The sequence below is a fragment of the Convolutriloba macropyga genome, chromosome 6 (genome assembly GCF_964194025.1).
Source record: "Convolutriloba macropyga chromosome 6, txConMacr16.3, whole genome shotgun sequence".
NCBI lineage: Eukaryota > Metazoa > Xenacoelomorpha > Acoela > Convolutidae > Convolutriloba > Convolutriloba macropyga.
The window spans coordinates 5,464,071-5,484,032 of record NC_134473.1 but is presented as its reverse complement, the minus strand read 5'-3'; the positions used below and the strand labels follow the sequence as shown (position 1 = coordinate 5,484,032).

General features: G+C 37.0%; 3 protein-coding genes across 4 annotated transcripts in view; all 3 read right to left on the bottom strand.

Moving 5' to 3' along the window:
• The window catches only part of LOC142341447 (uncharacterized), a 545,892-nt gene that overhangs the window by 17,219 nt on the left and 508,711 nt on the right, over positions 1–19,962 (bottom strand). The window lies entirely within an intron of this gene.
• On the bottom strand, positions 8,043–9,316 carry LOC142340714 (isopentenyl-diphosphate Delta-isomerase 1-like). The gene has a single exon (XM_075391413.1). The coding sequence runs from the start codon at positions 8,945–8,947 to the stop codon at positions 8,123–8,125; it is 825 nt and encodes a 274-aa protein (XP_075247528.1). The 5' UTR covers positions 8,948–9,316; the 3' UTR covers positions 8,043–8,122.
• LOC142340713 (putative aldehyde dehydrogenase family 7 member A1 homolog) lies at positions 18,089–19,822 on the bottom strand. The gene has a single exon (XM_075391412.1). It carries the CDS (start codon positions 19,783–19,785, stop codon positions 18,169–18,171), a length of 1,617 nt encoding a protein of 538 aa, XP_075247527.1. The 5' UTR covers positions 19,786–19,822; the 3' UTR covers positions 18,089–18,168.

The following is a 19,962-nucleotide window of genomic DNA, read 5'->3' as shown; positions in this document are numbered from 1 at the left end:
TTTTGTTGATAATCTTTTTTATTATCATTCTGTTGAACAACTCAATTCACAGACAATTTTCAAATTTTAGCGACGTCAAACACTTGCTTATATGAGAGTTAATGAAGTAATTAAAGTTCTCTCTATTAACGAAACTTTTATCTTGTCAAGCTGTTTCTATTGTAGAAACTATAGTTTATCATCAACTGGTGTTGTTTTTTGTTTTATAAAGAGCACTTTTCAGGTCAAATTCTTTTAAAAATGCGAACTTCAGGAAAATCATACCCAATAAACAGCCCTTATTGACCATCAAAGAATACAACTGAAAACCTTCGTATTTAAGTCATGGGAATTTTAATGAGCAACCAGTTGTTTTATCAAATGCAAAAAGAGCAGAATGTTTCTCAAATTATTGTTTTCAACTAAAACGCTATTTGTTATCCAGTTTTTTGTGTGAATTAGCCTCTCCTCGGTTTAAGCCAGTTGTAAATTTTGTGAAAAATTTAAAACCCGTCGACGCAAATAGGAAAAAAAGTAATTTTGTTGTTAAGCAATCAAACAAGTTTCTGGCATATAAATTGAGGTGTTTTGATCTGCTGTCGTGTTCGCGCAAATTAGAAATGAAACTAAAAAATTAACAATAGAAACTTTGTAATTGTCAATGTTAGTAGCTCTTTGGAACTCGTTTCGCGTTTTTTTGCAATACAAATTTTGCCCTAAGTTTCAAAAAATAACGTTTGAAAATTGCTTACCCGAAGTTGACATGTATACATTTATTACAAAATAACGGTTCCTACAACTAATTTTTTCCGGTATTCAGTATTTTTTGGATGGAATATGACGACGGCGTACTTACACAACCTAATAAAAATCCTCAAAAACAATTGCTGCAGTTCCCAACCTCGGATGTAATTCTAATCATTTTCATATTTTCCCAAATCCTGCGCTTAAATTGCCATCTTTGCTAGGAGTTTCACTCGAACGACTGTTTTAAAAAAATGACATTTATTGTTCCGACCCAAAATATAAAAATTACACTTATATCTGTCCCCAGCTATCGAAATAGTTACTAAAATCGCACCAAGTTATAATTTTTTGTTTTTCCGAATTAAATTATCAAAGTTAATTGCTAGTTGCTCCAGATATATTGTGAAAATTTGTTTCAAAGGATTATATGTAAGATTCCTAAGAAAAGCAATTTGGTGTTTTCAATGAGACCTTTACACTCATGTTTATCCGTAAAAAGATTTAAATCATTACGGACTTTTGGAGAGAAAATCATCGGCACAAATACCATAACTCCACCATTTTTTTGGTTTTATTCTAAGCGAGGAAATACGGTTACTTCTGAAAAATCAGTACCGTTTTTTGTCAACATTAAAAACATTCATATCATCAAACTCACAAAGCCAGGTTTTAGCGAAAAAGAAAATTTGGTCCTAGATCTTGTACTAGTGTGCGTAGTTGTTCTTCATGTCTGAAAATGCTTTGTACACTAGATGATAAACTTGCAATTCGCACTCTTCTGAGCCATTTTGTTAGTATCGTTGCAAATTAAAACAAGTCCTGGATTTACTTCTATGTCACGGGCTGTTGGAAGCAGCTTTAAGCTAATCAGAAGATGACCTATACTAACGAAAATCAAAGAATATTGCTGGTGGAAGGCACTTTCTCGCAACCTTTGATTAATGTTCGTATTTTTAGGTACTATATTTGCCACAGTTGACGCGGGAATTCCTGTGGCCAGCAGTAGCAGTGCTAATTCAAACCATTTTGATGGTTCGATTGACTAACAGATGTTTCAGGTCATTTACTAATTCCCACTCACTATTTCATACTTCTCCTGCCTGTCTGGGGGTAGTTATATAGTTTATTACGAAAGCTGGAACCGCAATTGTACGAAGGAGCTTTGTTATGCTTTTTCTTTGGTATAGTTCCTTGAGAACATAACTTCTTGTGTTCCTGGAGACAGTTAAACTACTATGCTTGAGCTCGTTGTTCTTTCCGTCTTGAATTAGTAAGTTCGGATTTTTTGGGTCATATTTGTTCAGAACTTAAATTTTGTCGAGGGTCGGGGATAAGCATGGATTGCGCAGTCGATAGGAATGGATTTGTGGACTTTGAAAATTGTCTATTATATTACTGCCAATCACCATTTTGGCATTCTGTTGAGTTCTTTTTTTGAGAAACCACGAAATAGTTCGTTTGCCTCTGTCCAGATGCCTATTGTTTTGCATTCATTTGCAAAAGTAACCCCACACTGCACCGTCTCACCTTCTACCGTTTGGGTTTTAGCCATATACAAACCAGACTTAGTCATCATGGTAAATTTTGTAAAGGTATCTTGAATAATTTTCTTTCCTCCAATTTTTTTAAACTTTTACGTAGAGCCGCTACAAATTCTGCTAGTTTAGGGATGAAAATTGCAATAAAATTTCTTTACTGTGTGATTTGAGAGCTATAAATTAGGGATGCATTAAAAATGTTCAAAATCAAGCGTTTTCAACAAAAGTTCGCTAAGGTGAAAGACGCGTTCAAAGCAAAAAACGACTGTTCTATAAGCAGTGAAATGAGCGTCGGAGATCATTATTAAGTGTAAACTAAAGATGTTTGTGAATACAAGACGATTAATGGTAGCAAATTTGGTTTCTTTGCATTTACAACCAGAATCGTCCAACTACGACTCATTTAATTGCACAAGAGTACGTCTTAAAAAACAGAAGTAAGCAATCATCTAAAAATCTTGGCATACATGACTGCCGAGAAATCATACACAAACAGAAATTGAGAGTTTTAAAGTTGTGCAATACTTACTTTCGATCGGTTCCAAAATCTCTCATCATAATAGGTCTTATATGACACATAAAACATTGACGAAATTACCGTGTAATGTTGTTCGAAGACACTTGAAAAACAATACTCTTAAAGCGTATTCTAGTTTGAAAGTAACCTCTAAGGATTTTTTTTTGTTGATAATCTTTTTTATTATCATTTTGTTGAACAACTCAATTCACAGACAATTTTCAAATTTTAGCGATGTCAAACACTTGCTTATATGAGAGTTAATGAAGTAATTAAAGTTCTCTCTATTAACGAAACTTTTATCTTATCAAGCTGTTTCTATTGTAGAAACTATAGTTTCTATCATCAACTGGTGTTGTTTTTTGTTTTATAAAGAGCACTTTTCAGGTCAAATTCTTTTTAAAATGCGAACTTCAGGAAAATCATACCCAATAAACAGCCCTTATTGACCATCAAAGAATACAACTGAAAACCTTCGTATTTAAGTCATGGGAATTTTAATGAGCAACCAGTTGTTTTATCAAAAGCAAAAAGAGCAGAATGTTTGTCAAATTATTGTTTTCAACTAAAACGCTATTTGTTATCCAGTTTTTTGTGTGAATTAGCCTCTCCTCGGTTTAAGCGACGCTAGTTGTAAATTTTGTGAAAAATTTAAAACCCGTCGACGCAAATAGGAAAAAGAGTAATTTTGTTGTTAAGCAATCAAACAGGTTTCTGGCATATAAATTGAGGTGTTTTGATCTGCTGTCATGTTCGCGCAAATTAGAAATGAAACTAAAAAATTAACAATAGAAACTTTGTAATTGTCAATGTTAGTAGCTCTTTGGAACTCGTTTCGCGTTTTTTTTTGCAATACAAATTTTGCCCTAAGTTTCAAAAAATAACGTTTGAAAATTGCTTACCCGAAGCTGACATGTATACATCTATTACAAAATAACGGTTCCTACAACTAACTTTTTCCGGTATTCAGTATTTCTTGGATGGAATATGACAACGGCGTACTTACACAGCCTAATAAAAATCCTCAAAAACAATTGCTGCAGTTCCCAACCTCGGATGTAATTCTAATCATTTTCATATTTTCCAAAATCCTGCGCTTAAATTGCCATCTTTGCTAGGAGTTTCACCCGAACGACTGTTTTAAAGAAATGACATTTATTGTTCCGATCCACTTTAGTGGGGGGAGGAACTATATACTCAAACAGTTTTTTTTGTTCAGACAATTTTGACCAATCGATTTAATCATCGTAGAGAGTTATGAGCGGTATCATTAGAAAGCCCGTCCAGGGTAGAATATGGAATTAAAAAGATTTTTGTGATTTTCGATTTTTAAAGGAAGTTACCGAAGTTTAAAGTCTTGTGAATTGCGAGCGGACAATATTACCTTGTTTTAATTCACATTTTCCGTATTTTTTCCAAATTTTCGTTAATAATTTTCTTTAATATATTTAAATTGTTAACGCTAGTGTTATTTATTTTATCTCCTAAGATAGGGCAGGTTTGCTGAATTGTTCGATTCGTGTTTTTGACTAGAATTAAAGCTAAATTTTTTCAAAAATTATGACTCTTTTTCGTCAAAAATGGGAGCAAATACGCCTTTTTGTCCCACTTTCCTCAAATTTGCTGAAAGTGGACACCTTGAAACTGCACTGATATTCTTTGTTAAACTCAAAAAGAGCTAGTTTTACTCCCGCCGGCTTTATGACTATTCTGGAATTATAATATCGCTAGTTTTTGGCTATTGTAAACTCGATAAATATAGAAAATTCAAGAAAAATTGATCTATTTCGCGACCATTTGAACAAATGTGTGTATTTGTAGCCGTGCAGCATTATTAGGGCTGATCTTGATCTCACCATGGATCCTTATGGTTGAAAAATTTTAGATTTAAATGGGGCGCTCTCTTTTAAAAAAAACATTTCCGCATTTACAGTTTTCTATGTAAATTACTGACAAGAAAATCGAAATCTCAAGAATATCGAACTGTCTCAATTATTGATAGATCCTGTTTACGAAAAAAGATGCCCTAAGAGAGTTAAGCTCATGATCTTATGACTGACCAAGTATTTTTGTAAAATTTTTTGGACTTCTTATGTCTTGCTTTCATTTGTTCTGCTTTTTATAGTCCAATGACTCAGTCTGTCCGATCAAAGCTCCAATTGTTGTTAAAGAAGAAAAAGTGAACCTAATGTTTTCAGTTGTCATCTAATTTCCCTTATGACTGAATCCATTTGTTTTAAGAAAATGCCGGTGAATTTTTGAACTTTTCAAATAATTTATCTTATTTTTCTCAACTTCAGGCGTAGTCTCAGTAAAAACAGGAGAGATCCATTTTCCATGAGTTATGAAGTATTGTTTCTAACGGTTTTATAAATAACAGAAGGTTTCTAGGTTTTCATACGAGTTTTCATTTTTTTTATTTTGAGCATAATAATTTTTTTGTAAGTTAATTTCGTTTTCTTGTCGAATTATCACATTGACAAGGAAATAATGACACATCCAATTGAAAAACAGGATAAATGGGAACGATGTACAAGCGTTGAGAAAAGACGTATATGAAAAATGTTAATGGCTTTTGTTGAATATTTTATACAGAGTTCTCTCAAAGTTAGTGGTTTTTTAACCTTCGCCTATGTTTGTCTTTCTTCTTATTAGTGTACGACATTTACTTGATAAAGATTGCATTCCCATGGCGTATAACTGGAACTTTTCAAAGGATTCTGTTTATAGCTATTTAATTTAATAACTTTCAATATATTTTTTTAAATAGAATTTTTCAACTGTCCCTATTTGCTTTTATTTTAGTCATCAAGTATTCAACCTCACCAATGAGAAGTCTCAAATACTATTATTAATTCAAAGATTATTTCATTGTTGGGTTATATGTTTTGACTGATGGCTTCGACCAAATAGTTTCATAAAAAACTTTCCAGATTTCTATATTGTTCAAAATTTGGGTCTCTTTTTGTTGTCTATGTAGTCCTTTTATAAGGAAGACCCGTTGATGTTCAGATAAGAAGCAAGTGATGATTTACAGTTCTTGCGATTAACAATAAAAAGTTAGGATGCCTTAAACAGTGTGATGTCGTAAAATTGTATGTGAAGTTTGGGCTTCCGCCTGTAATAGTTTTTTTGTTTTGTAGTCTTGCGACTCAGTCTCAATAATAACCAGAGCAATAGGGTTCCTGGGGAGTTGCAACCCAATTGATCAACTTTTTGGAATCTTATATCTGTTACGGTTTTTAAAAATAAATATTTTCAAAAACATTTGGATTTTTGAGCTTCGACGTTTTTTAAATCGCTTTTGGACGATTTGTCGCTTAGTCTCTGTAAAGAGAGGTAAGAACGTTTCCAGTGAGCTATATTTTAATCTTTTTAACGGTTTTGGTTTTAATCGTTTGTTTCTTGGCTTTGTAACTACTCTTACTAAAAAATTTTATAAAATGTTTGCGACTACATATTTGTAAATTTTAAAGGATTTTTGTTCTTGTTAAATTACAACATTAATGGTGGGTCCCATTGGCTTTGAAAAATTGTGCAAGTGCAAGATTTTGATGCTCTTAGTAAGAGATTTATGATATTAGCGTCTTCACTACCCTTTTCGCGCAAAGTTGATTTGAACTTTTTTTGCCGGTATTTGTCTTTCTTTTCTTTACTGGTATGACGTATACTGGATAATGACAGGTCTCAATTGCTTTCTATGAAGCTATAAATGAACATTTTAAGCGTTTTCAGTTAATATTTAATGATAAGATTCACTTTGAAATAATTTGTTTTTAAAAATTGAAACGTATTTTTGAACTTCGCATCTGTTTGCTCTTTTTGTCGACCTGTTACCCAGTCGCATTGAGAACAGGTCCAGACTCTTTTCTAATGAAGAATAGCTTATTTTATTTTGTTTAGGTTTTATTTGTTGCGAGTTTGATTTTGTTGTTATTTTTTTAATATAGACATCGAGTTTTGGTCGTAATTAATTATTATTTTATTTTTCATTGTAGTTTCTAGTAGTCCTATGAACAGCGGGTTCCATCGGCCCTCTAGCGTGGCTTTATGGTATCCCATTTGTGAATTATCGAACGATAAGTAAGTTTTTGAAAGTTTTCGCTTTCTTTTGGTGGCCAATTAAGCCAAGAGTGTGGATGAGCGGGGTCGGAACATTATGTGCGTACGCACATTACCGAGCCTCCTTGTTGAAAATCTATATTCAACGGAAATTAGATATCTCCAATCAAAATCTTTGAAAAGTGAAATCGAATGATCCAAATCTTTAAAATCTCGAGATTTGAAAACTCTTTAACATACTCTTAACATAAAGCAACTAACGTCGGACAAATTGATCCCGAAGGACAGACAATTTAATTGTAATCAGATTCAGCAAAGGAAAACTAGCAAAGATACATTCAAAAGGGGCTTCAAATGATGGCATTAGAGCTATTTTAGACCACTATTTTAGAGGAAAAATGAAATCAATTTCGGCTCAATAATCATTTGACTTTCAGTAGTAAACTACCACCAATCAGCTAAAGTGCCTAACATTGAAAATGAGAGAGCAAGTCAGACCAAATAAAACGCAAGAAATCAAATTAGAAAAAGGGATCGGCAAAGTCAAACCAGTCAAAAAACATTAAAGCAAAAATGCGGTAGAGCATAAAAAGACACATGGCTACAATTATTGCTTCATACTTTATTAGAATTCACTTAACAGCGCTTGATCTATCTAGGTGTTTTTGCTAGATTTTCAATTAGACTTAATAAAAAAGCCAGGGTCCTATAAAACTCCTAGCTCTCATTTCAAGGAGGTTTTGAACAAAATTATTGGTTGCATTTTTTTGCGCAGTATGGATATTACAGTCTTTCTTCTGATAGATCTCGCTATCAATCAGTACAATCAAGGGTAACTGAGTTTAAAATGAATCAAGCCACATTTCAAATAAAATTAACAAAATAAGAGTAAAGAAATTTGGGCAATGCTTACTTTTTCACACGTGACCGAAGCTTTCCTTTTCATGACAATGGGAGAACAAACTAATTTTCGCACAAGCAACAGTTCGAATCAATCAATTCATACTGTGATAAACGTGTAAACATGTCCTTTAAAGATGGTTATTTTCCAGGGGAGGAAACAGTTCCGAAAATTGGACTCAGTCAGATTTAAAAAAAAAAGCAAAAAAGAAACGGTAAAGGCACCTAATATTGGGCGGGGTCTTAACTTTTTGGCTAGTTCCTTCAACTTTACCTTAAACAAGATTTAAAGAAAAAAATTGGCGAAATAATGATATATCTAATTTGGAATTCGTGTATAAATATCAATCCACACAAGACATTTTGGTAAAAATCAAAATCAGCACTCTTCTTTAACCCATCTTGTAATTTCATTTAGATCTTGTTCATCTTCTTTCAATCCATCAGCTAACATTTGGTCCCACAGTGAGAACAACTTTTCCTTCACGATCAAATTAAACCACGGAGTGAAATCATTTCCACTATCTTCATTCCACTTTTTCAATTCCACTTTATCCACCCATTTCACAGCTCTCACTTCATTTTCATTCACGTTGTCTAAATTAGTATCTTTCTTTACGAACAATATATAGTCAATTTCGTGTTCCATAAATTCATCAGGATATGTTTTCACGCTGTTTTCAGCTTCGTAATGCACGCGTCCTTTCCCTGCAAAATCTTGGACAGAAAATTTTTCATTAGAAATTCCAAGTTCGTAGTTTACTCTTCGAATAGCAGCTAATTTGACCCCCAACCAACTGTCCCGTTCCTTTTCAATTTCAAACAATGGGTGACTGCAGCAAGCATTGCTCCATAGATTAGGGTAGGTTATTTTGGAAGCAGCTCGTTGCTGTAATAACATTTTCGATCCATCCGAATTGAAAAGAAAGACACTAAAGGCTCTGTGAAGCAATCGCTTCTGCTTAATATTCGTCTTTAAGTGACAATTTTTCTTAGTATCCGAACCGATGATGTTATCATTTGAATCGACAACAATACACCGTTCGGACAAAAGTTTGATTTGAGTTTGATCCAATTGAGAGCAGTCAATAGAATTCACAGAGACCATTTTTCTTATGTTCGAAACTGTATAATGCACTTTAAATTTGAGTAGTTTCTGAATGAGGTTAGTAGATAAGAAAGAGTTTCTGAAGAAAATCGACATTTGCAGCTGACGTGATAACTATAAACAAGATTGTTCAAACATTGCGGTTTTGAGGCCAACATGACAAAACAGAGTTCATTCAAAATCTAAAACTAAAATCGTTAAAACTTGTGTTCATGTGTCATTAATAACTCCTACGGCGGCGATTATTAAACAGATTAAGAAACAATATAGACTTTGAGACGCTGCCAGTTTTCTTTACATCTCTGTGTTTAAATTGTAAACTTTTAATCAGTTTCTATTCTGTAAAACTGTAATCAATACTCATTTTCATAACATCAACAGTTTTACATCTGAACTACAATGAAGCAAAAATTAAACTAATGCCCCGATAACAGTTTTAATCAATACTACATATCTTTTGAACAAAACATGCAGATGTATATAGCTTCTTCTTTGAACAATCGCCCCCCCCCCCCCCCCCCATGTAGCATGAGACAATCATAATTCACGTTTTAAAACTTCAATGATGGCACATGTTAATTGAAATGGCTATTTCAAACTCTGATTGGACTATACGAACCCAACTCATGAGCAACCGCAAAGTTTATAATAGACTATTGATATTCGACTAACGAGTACAAATAAATTTGAAAGAAAGCAGTTAGACGGGGTGGAGTAACCATCAAAAACGAGTACCGAAATCAGTAATCAAAACTGCTTAACTTACTATCCTAAATGATTTTAGTGCTCGATTTCAGTCAGTATTGTTCTATTATTGGATAGCAGTTATTGTTTTAACAAGGGACGTGTGATACCCAAGGATATCATCCTTAGTAATTTATTTGGTGCAGTTTATATTTCATACGATGTCTTAAATTAGTTCTTTCATTTGCCCTTCAAAAACTGTACAATACTTGTTCATTTAGTACCTCGTGATCTGTTTGTCATTTCCTTCATGGTTTCCGCTTCGTGATCAGACATGTCTGATCACGCCTTCACGATTTGTTTAACATTTATTCTCTTAACTTCGCAATCCAAATTCAGTTAAACAATTCTCTTTGTAAATCCCGCTCCGCGAGTAAGCGTTGAATACGCAAGTCAGGATCCCGCTTCGCGAATCACAGTCTAAACAAATCTTAGCGTACCCGCATCGCGAATAGCTACTCTAAATAAATAGAGTACGACATGGCGCAGCCAGCAACTAAACGTACACCTCTCGGAATCGACCCGTTCTGGGACAAACCCACACCTGACCCTCCTCTTCGCTGGGAGAAATGGAGAGTGCAATATAAATTGGCACTGTTGGCAAAAGAGAATATTATTCCCGATACACTCTTTGCACTCAAACCCGAGATGGTGGAACTTCCCCTCGAACCAATATACGAAGAAACTATAGTTGGTGCTTCCGCACAATCGGAGAGAGGAACGCTCGTAACACGCAGCAGAAAATGAACTGGCAAAACAAATGGCAACGGCTAATTGAAGTCGTTATGTCTGGTGAAAAACCGTGGCCATTGGCGGATCGCAAAACCGTATCTTTACTCTACCTAAGCATCGGGGTAGAAGGTCGCCGCATCCTTTATTGCAAGAACCCCTCAACATACCTATCAAGATTGGCAATATTAACACTACACTACTCGTGGACTCCGGTAGCGCATGCAGTATTCTCAACCGTTCACTCGCATCGCGAGTGGTACAAAGCAGTCCTCGCGCTTTCTGGATCAGCGAAAAGGTGTCTCCACAACTTCGGACCTTCTCGAATGAACCAATCCAGGTCGAAGGAAAGATAATCTCCAAAAACGAGTAAGGGTTGAACTTGTGATTCAGCGACATTCACAGTTGTAGCTGACGGACTAAAGTCCCTAATTGACGGTGACTTGTTTGACCAACATGGACTGGCAGTGACCCAATCTACATCTCAAAAAGGTAATCGTGTCAACAACATTTCCTCTCCAGAATTCAAAGAACAAATCGCAAAAACTTTTCCTGAATTGATATCGCGTATCGGAAGATCAAAAAATCGTGTGGCAAAATCTAAATTCCACAAAGATTTCCAACCTAGACATCAAAAAGGTAGACGTATTCCAATTAATTTGCAAGAAAAAGTCAATATCGAACTTGAAAAATTGTGAAAAACATCATAAAACTTTCAAGTTGTCCTAATAAATACTTCATATCACCAATAGTGGTCACCGTAAAGAAAGATCAAACGATAAAGCGTGCACTGGATTCAAAATTATTAAACAAAGCCATTCACAAGATTAAATATCAGATGCCAAATATTGATACGCTAATCGAATCTATTTCCCAGCAAATTAGTGCTCCTGCGTCGCAAAACACAACGTACTTTTCTACAATTGATTTGAAGTACGCTTACAGTCAATTAAATTTAGATACTAACACGGCTAATCATTGTAACTTTAACATTATTAGTGGTGATATGACCGGCACTTACAGATTTCAAACAGGATTTTACGGGCTCACAGATATGCCAGCAGAATTTCAAAAAGCTATGGACTACACTCTAATTGGTCTAAAGAATACATATTGTTTTTTAGACGACATTTTGATCGTTAGCAAAGGATCTCTGAAGCAACATAAAAGTTATGTAATGAACTGTCTTAAACGATTAGACGATGAAAATCTTAGGATTAATCTTCCTAAATGTAATTTTGGAAAGTTAGAAATTGTTTGGCTAGGATACCATATCTCACAATCGGGTATCTCGCCCCTCAAAAGTAAAACAGCTGCGATCTTAACACTTGAAGCTCCAAAAACTCTAAAGAAACTCCGCTCGTTTTTGGGGTCGGTTCATTACATCGGGAAATTTATTCCTAATCTTGCTCAAATTAGTCATCCCCTCCACCCATTGCTGAAAAAAACATCAAAATTGATCTGGACAGAGGAAATGAGAATTGTTTCAATGAAATAAAAAATCGCATCACGAACGCAACCGCAAATAGCCACTATAACCCGCAACTCGAAACCCGCGTAAAATGCGATGCGTCTCGTTCCGGTCTCGAGCAGCACTTGAACAATTGACAGTTGATGAGTGGAAACCAATCGCATTTACGTCTCGGTTTTCAAATTCTTGAGAAGAACGTTATAGCGTAAACGAACTTGAACTTCTGGGTGTAGTTTGGCCAATTGAATATTTTAAAAATTATTTGTACGGAAAAAATTTTATAGTAATTAAGGATCATCGTGCCCTTCTATCTATCATGAAAGAAAATAGATCGAATAAGTCATACAACAGCAGATTAACCCGCTGGATCGATCGTTTACTCCCATTTCAATTTGACATTGAACATCTTCCCGGGGCAAAAAAGGGTTTAGTTGACTACATTTCTAGAAACCCGTCTCAAAAAGCTAAAAAAGTCTCCGCGTATGATGAGGAATTCATTGTAGCAAAATTAAAGTTAATTTCTACATCTATTAATTCATTGGAATTAAATAACACAAAACCTGCATCTCATTTACACAAATTATTAATAGCACAACCCCGCATTACAAAGCACACCTAAAATTGAGGCACACAATCCCGCATTACAAATCAAACCTAAAATTGAGGTACACAATCCCGCATTACAAATCACACCTAAAATTGATGCCAACAATAAGGCGATAAACTTAATTAACACACACGCGGCACGAGTATACAAACATGTTTATTATAATTCCCCTGCTCCGCGAAAGTTAGCCTCAATTACTAATTGTAATTTAAATAATTTAAAATATGTAGAACCCGCGTCACAAAATCCACTTAACACTTCTCTCTCTCAGCGAAATACCAGTAAGCGTAAACAATTATTCCAAATTCGGAATGAATTAGCTCTCGCGCCGCGCGAGCCTCAAATTATTCAATCTAAAATCCCGTCAATTAGGAGACATTCCTCGAATATCTTTAAAAGTCACCACCCAAAAACAAAATCAGTGCTTTTTGCCTTTAGTCACCCTACAATTCAGTCGTACAATTTCAATTCAAAAAATTCATTATCATCTAAATCATTGTCAGAAATAAACTGCATAAACAAAATCAGTAACATAATGCCCTCTAAAAAGCGCATCACTCGCGTTCGTTTCAACGACGCATCTCGCACGGCGAATCAAGAGTCATCTACTCAAAACGCAACTCGCCCCGCAAGTCTGCGTTCTAATTCGCCAGGCAATTCACGCACCGCAAGTCAGCGACAAGAACCTTCAAACAACACCCGCGCAGCAAATTCCCCACCAATAACAACGCCAACATCTCCGGCTCACTCAACCAACGCAAGTACCCCTCTCACACCCAGCCCACATGTACCAACATTTGAATACATCGTATCAAAGATTTTTAATAAATCTCTAATTGCGTCACTGACCAGCAAGGACGCAGTACTAAAAGAGGTCCGGGACTGCATCCTAACAACCAATGAAAGTCGCCTCAAAGCCCTGAACCCATACATACACTCATATTGGAGAGATCTCCATGTACGTTCCGGGTGTGTATGTATCGATGAAAAGGTCGCCATACCGAACGTTCTGCGAGAGGCGATGACTGACGACATACACTCCAGTCATCCGGGCACATGGGGTATGATATACATGACCACGCACTGCTTGTGGCCATACATGCATCGCAAGCTTATCGTTAAAGCTACAGAATGCAAGCCCTGCACGGTGATTGGTAAGAATCTTAAATCTGTTATTCACGCTAAGCAATTTAATCCTCACGTACCTTGCGTTGAGCCAAATCAAGAAATTCAAATTGATTTTGGAGGTCCAATTTTTGATGAAAAGGGTAATGAAAATTACTTCTTAGCAGCTATCGACCGTTTTTCTAAATACCCCACTGCATGTATTTATGACAAGGCTAACGGACCAAATGTTCTAAAATTTTTGGACATGTATATTGAAAATCACGGAATTCCACGATCCATTCGACTGGACCAAGCAAAAAGTTTGGTTGGCAATCAAGTAAAGACCTTTTGTAACAAAAATAATATCGACATAATTGAAGCTCCAGTGAATGATCATCGTGCTATTGGACTGGTAAAAGACTTATTCAAACGATTAAAATAGACTTGCATGTATTAAAGAGGGAAATCGTCTGCTCACGCTTTTCATATAAAACATGCATTAAAGATAATAATACAACAATTGCGAATATGTAAAAAAAAGAACGACAAAGATCTCACCTTTCGAAACCCACGTAATATGCGATGCGTCTCGTTCCGGTCTCGAGCAGCACTTGAACAATTGACAGTTGATGAGTGGAAACCAATCGCATTTACGTCTCGGTTTTCAAATTCTTGAGAAGAACGTTATAGCGTAAACGAACTTGAACTTCTGGGTGTAGTTTGGCCAATTGAATATTTTAAAAATTATTTGTACGGAAAAAATTTTATAGTAATTACGGATCATCGTGCCCTTCTATCTATGATGAAAGAAAATAGATCGAATAAGTCATACAACAGCAGATTAACCCGCTGGATCGATCGTTTACTCCCATTTCAATTTGACATTGAACATCTTCCCGGGGCAAAAAAGGGTTTAGTTGACTACATTTCTAGAAACCCGTCTCAAAAAGCTAAAAAAGTCTCCGCGTATGATGAGGAATTCATTGTAGCAAAATTAAAGTTAATTTCTACATCTATTAATTCATTGGAATTAAATAACACAAAACCTGCATCTCATTTACACAAATTATTAATAGCACAACCCCGCATTACAAAGCACACCTAAAATTGAGGCACACAATCCCGCATTACAAATCAAACCTAAAATTGAGGTACACAATCCCGCATTACAAATCACACCTAAAATTGATGCCAACAATAAGGCGATAAACTTAATTAACACACACGCGGCACGAGTATACAAACATGTTTATTATAATTCCCCTGCTCCGCGAAAGTTAGTCTCAATTACTAATTGTAATTTAAATAATTTAAAATATGTAGAACCCGCGTCACAAAATCCACTTAACACTTCTCTCTCTCAGCGAAATACCAGTAAGCGTAAACAATTATTCCAAATTCGGAATGAATTAGCTCTCGCGCCGCGCGAGCCTCAAATTATTCAATCTAAAATCCCGTCAATTAGGAGACATTCCTCGAATATCTTTAAAAGTCACCACCCAAAAACAAAATCAGTGCTTTTTGCCTCTAGTCACCCTACAATTCAGTCGTACAATTTCAATTCAAAAATTCATTATCATCTAAATCATTGTCAGAAATAAACTGCATAAACAAAATCAGTAACATAATGCCCTCTAAAAAGCGCATCACTCGCGTTCGTTTCAACGACGCATCTCGCACGGCGAATCAAGAGTCATCTACTCAAAACGCAACTCGCCCCGCAAGTCTGCGTTCTAATTCGCCAGGCAATTCACGCACCGCAAGTCAGCGACAAGAACCTTCAAACAACACCCGCGCAGCAAATTCCCCACCAATAACAACGCCAACATCTCCGGCTCACTCAACCAACGCAAGTACCCCTCTCACACCCAGCCCACATGTACCAACATTTGAATACATCGTATCAAAGATTTTTAATAAATCTCTAATTGCGTCACTGACCAGCAAGGACGCAGTACTAAAAGAGGTCCGGGACTGCATCCTAACAACCAATGAAAGTCGCCTCAAAGCCCTGAACCCATACATACACTCATATTGGAGAGATCTCCATGTACGTTCCGGGTGTGTATGTATCGATGAAAAGGTCGCCATACCGAACGTTCTGCGAGAGGCGATGACTGACGACATACACTCCAGTCATCCGGGCACATGGGGTATGATATACATGACCACGCACTGCTTGTGGCCATACATGCATCGCAAGCTTATCGTTAAAGCTACAGAATGCAAGCCCTGCACGGTGATTGGTAAGAATCTTAAATCTGTTATTCACGCTAAGCAATTTAATCCTCACGTACCTTGCGTTGAGCCAAATCAAGAAATTCAAATTGATTTTGGAGGTCCAATTTTTGATGAAAAGGGTAATGAAAATTACTTCTTAGCAGCTATCGACCGTTTTTCTAAATACCCCACTGCATGTATTTATGACAAGGCTAACGGACCAAGTGTTCTAAAATTTTTGGACATGTATATTGAAAATCACGGAATTCCACGATCCATTCGACTGGACCAAGCAAAAAGTTTGGTTGGCAATCAAGTAAGACCTTTTGTAACAAAAATAATATCGACATAATTGAAGCTCCAGTGAATGATCATCGTGCTATTGGACTGGTAAAAGACTTATTCAAACGATTAAAATAGACTTGCATGTATTAAAGAGGGAAATCGTCTGCTCACGCTTTTCATATAAAACATGCATTAAAGATAATAATACAACAATTGCGAATATGTAAAAAAAGAACGACAAAGATCTCGCCTTTCGAAGCACACTTTGGAAGAAAACCTAATACCCCGCTGAGCGTGATATCGACAACGCCTAACTTGTCAAATCTCACATGAAAACAATGTAAACTACTATTCAGATGAAGACAGTGATGCCGGAAGAAATCCTTCCAGATGATAAGTGGGTGAACGGGTACCGCAGTGACATTGAGGTTGAAATTGGGATGTCACGAGCGACGCAAGAGGCGAAAGATAGAGAACGGGCCAGCACGGACGGCGAATCATGTTTCTTGCGAACGAAGGCCACTCGCCCAATTCCTCTCAAAGAACGAGCGGTGGAACTCAACTGAGCGCGAAAAACCCATGGAAAGACGATCGAAGAAAAACTTGAGGGATTATATGAAGTACTCGCACCTGGCTCACATATCCTGAAAGTTAGCCCGACGACTTCCACAATCAAAGAACCCGGAAAACCTGTATTAACGGTCAGGAACAGCAATATTGCGGCAAACCCCGTTAAAGGCGTACGCGGATCGCAGGGGACCAAGATCGGGAGAAAAACTGGTGGAGAAATTAATTCAGAGTCACGTGAAAGAGTTCACAAGGAAACAAAAGGGGCATAAGAAAATGAAACATCGCAAGCGTGATCCGGGTAGCGGGGTATCCTCCTCAAAATCGAACATCTCACGCGCGATGCGAGGACGAGTCCCCAAAATTCCAAACTTTCTCGCTATCCGAAATCAGCAGCCAGAAGCCAGCACAGTTGCGCATAGCGAGCAGCCATCAACTTCTTCCGCAAATACATCTGCCGCAGCGAAACGACCACAAAGATCATCAGACCGCAAACGGCGAAGCCCATCTTACTACGGCTTTAATAGCCCATCTTCTGACTCAACAATCGCAGCGCCACCCAAACGACCTCGACGAGCGGGTGACGTCGAAAATTACCAGCCCCCACCCGAGTCTAATGTGGAAACGGTTCGAAATATTGCGGAACAACAGCCTGCAGAGATCAATATCTCCCCAGTAATTGGAGAGGTTTCGCCACTGGCCACGCGAGATTCTTCTCTTCTCGAAGTCGATACCCAACGCTAGCCCATTCAATGACTGTGTTTGAAGCCGAAGGACACAATTTGAACGAATGGAACAATTAGAAACTGAGTTTCTCAAAAACTGTGTTAACTAAGACACTTATAATTTAATAGTATTTATATTTAGCTATGATAACCAGTACATATATTGTTATTATTTATTTAACCGGGGACCAAGTACTAATTTGTAAATATTGTTATTAATTTTATACATTCGAAAATTGTTATGGTAACAATTTTCTTTGTTGATGTAAGGGTTATGTGATACCCAAGGATATCATCCTTACTAATTTATTTGGAGCAGTTTATATTTCATACGATGTCTTAAATTAGTTCTTTTATTTGCCCTTCATAAACTGTTCATTACTTGTTCATTTAGTATCTCGTGATCTGTTTGTCATTTCCTTCTTGGTTTCCCGCTTCGTGATCAGACATGTCTGATCACGCCTTGACGATTTGTTGATTAACATTTATTCATTCTCTTAACTTCGCAATTCAAATTCAGTCAAACAATTCTCTTTGTAAATCCCGCTCCGCGAGTAAGCGTTGAATACGCAAGTCAGTATCCCGCTTCGCGAATCACAGTTTAAACAAATCTAAGCGTACCCGCATCGCGAATAGCTACTCTAAATAAATAGAGTACGACAGGACGCAAAAATCAGGTACGTCTATAAATTAACATGTATTGGCTTGATCACAGAGAGTAATGAAAGGTAAAATTCTACGGGGAGAGATCTTATAGCCTCTGAATCTTTTTAGAGACAATCTCAACTCGTAAAATTAGTTCAAAAGATATCCATGCAAGTATATCCATAAAACCAAAAAATAAAATCAAAGACAGAAGACATTATTCAAATTTGATTCCTTGAGCTAACGGTAACTCTTTGCTGTAATTGATAGTACACGTACTTCGCCTCATATACTGTTTCCAAGCATCGCTTCCCGATTCTCTGCCACCCCCTGTATGCTTTTCACCTCCAAAAGCGCCTCCGATTTCAGCCCCACTTGTAGGAATATTAACGTTGGCCAGACCACAATCAGAGCCGTGAGGACCCATCCATCTAAAAATGCGATTCGGGTCCTTCGTGAACAAACTACTCGACAGACCTTGATCAACTTCATTATTCCATTGCACCGCTTCTTCGAAACTACTGCATTTAACAACATATAAAATCGGAACAAACGTTTCTGTAAGAACAAACTCGCTATCGTGTTTTAAATCAGTAACAATTGCAGGCTCCACGAAATGACCATTTAGACCTACTTCTGCTTTCTTTCCTCCACAAACAACTTTACCTCCGCTCTGCTTGATTTTCTCAATCGTATTCAAAAACAAATCAAAAGCCGTCTCATTATGCAATGGTCCGCAAAGAATTCCGGCTGAAAGAGGGTTGCCAATTTTAACTTGACCATAAGCCTTTGTCAGTTTCTCCAAAACCTGGTCATAAACACTTTCATGTACAATCAACCGCCTTGTTGTAGTGCAACGTTGTCCTGTTGTCCCAACAGCTGAGAAAAGTGTACTTCGGACAGCCATTTCTAGATCAGCGTCTTCCATAACTATAATCGCGTTATTCCCTCCAAGCTCAAGAATCGACTTTCCAAAACGCTTTTGTACAGCGACGCCTACTTTATTACCAGCAGCGCAACTTCCCGTGAATGAAACCAATTTCACCCTTTCATCGTTGACAATCGATTCGCCGGCATCTACACCCCCTTGAGCAATACTACAAACAGCAGGATTCACGTCATTATCTTTCAAAACTTGTCTCATAATCTTGTTAACCGCAATTGTACATAACGGAGTAGACGGCGCACCTTTCCATAATAGAGTATTACCACATACTAAAGCTAACGAGGCGTTCCAACCAAAGGGGGCAACTGGAAAATTGAAGGCTGTTATAACTCCAACTAAACCGAGAGGATTATACTGCTCAATTAAAGCGTGACCAGGTCGCTCTGATGGGAAAACTTGCCCGCCAAACGTCCGGGACAGTCCAACCGCAAAATCGCAAATATCCACAAATTCTTGTACTTCTCCAATACCTTCTGGCAAAATTTTTCCCATTTCCAAAGCCACCAAACTTCCCAATGGTTCCAAATTTTGACGAACAGCATCGCCAATTTGTCGAACAATTTCTCCTCGTTTTGGTCCAGGTACTTCACACCAGGATTTGAAGGCAACGGATGCCTTTTCAATTGCAATTTTTGTATCGGAAGCTGACGCTTGGGCAACTTTAGCAATAATTCGACCAGTTGAAGGGTCGATCGATTCCACTATTTGACCATTTCCGTGCTGTTCAGTTTCATGACATAGCCCGTTGTTGACTTCTGTTAGACCCAACTGTTTCAGAAAAGCGAACTTGGAATCATTGACAAGGAAATCGGAGAACAATCGAACTGAGTTGAAGTTGTTTTTCGATTTAATAAGAGTTCGGTGAAAATTGCACGTTCTTGATAACATGGCGACGCTGTTGAGTACTCAGATATTGCACATTTGTCGTCTAAAAAACAGAATTTAAAAGTTAGAAGCCTGGTTGCTCAATCAAAGCTTAAATGATAATGACATAGCCTCTTTTTACCCCAGAACCGATCAATTTTAACCAGAAACACGTGCTTTTTAAATTGATAACGGGTACTA

Coding starts and splice junctions, on each gene's coding strand:
- LOC142340714 (XM_075391413.1), bottom strand. CDS start 8,947: ATGTCGATTTTCTTCAGAAACTCTTTCTTATCTACTAACCTCATTCAG.
- LOC142340713 (XM_075391412.1), bottom strand. CDS start 19,785: ATGTTATCAAGAACGTGCAATTTTCACCGAACTCTTATTAAATCGAAA.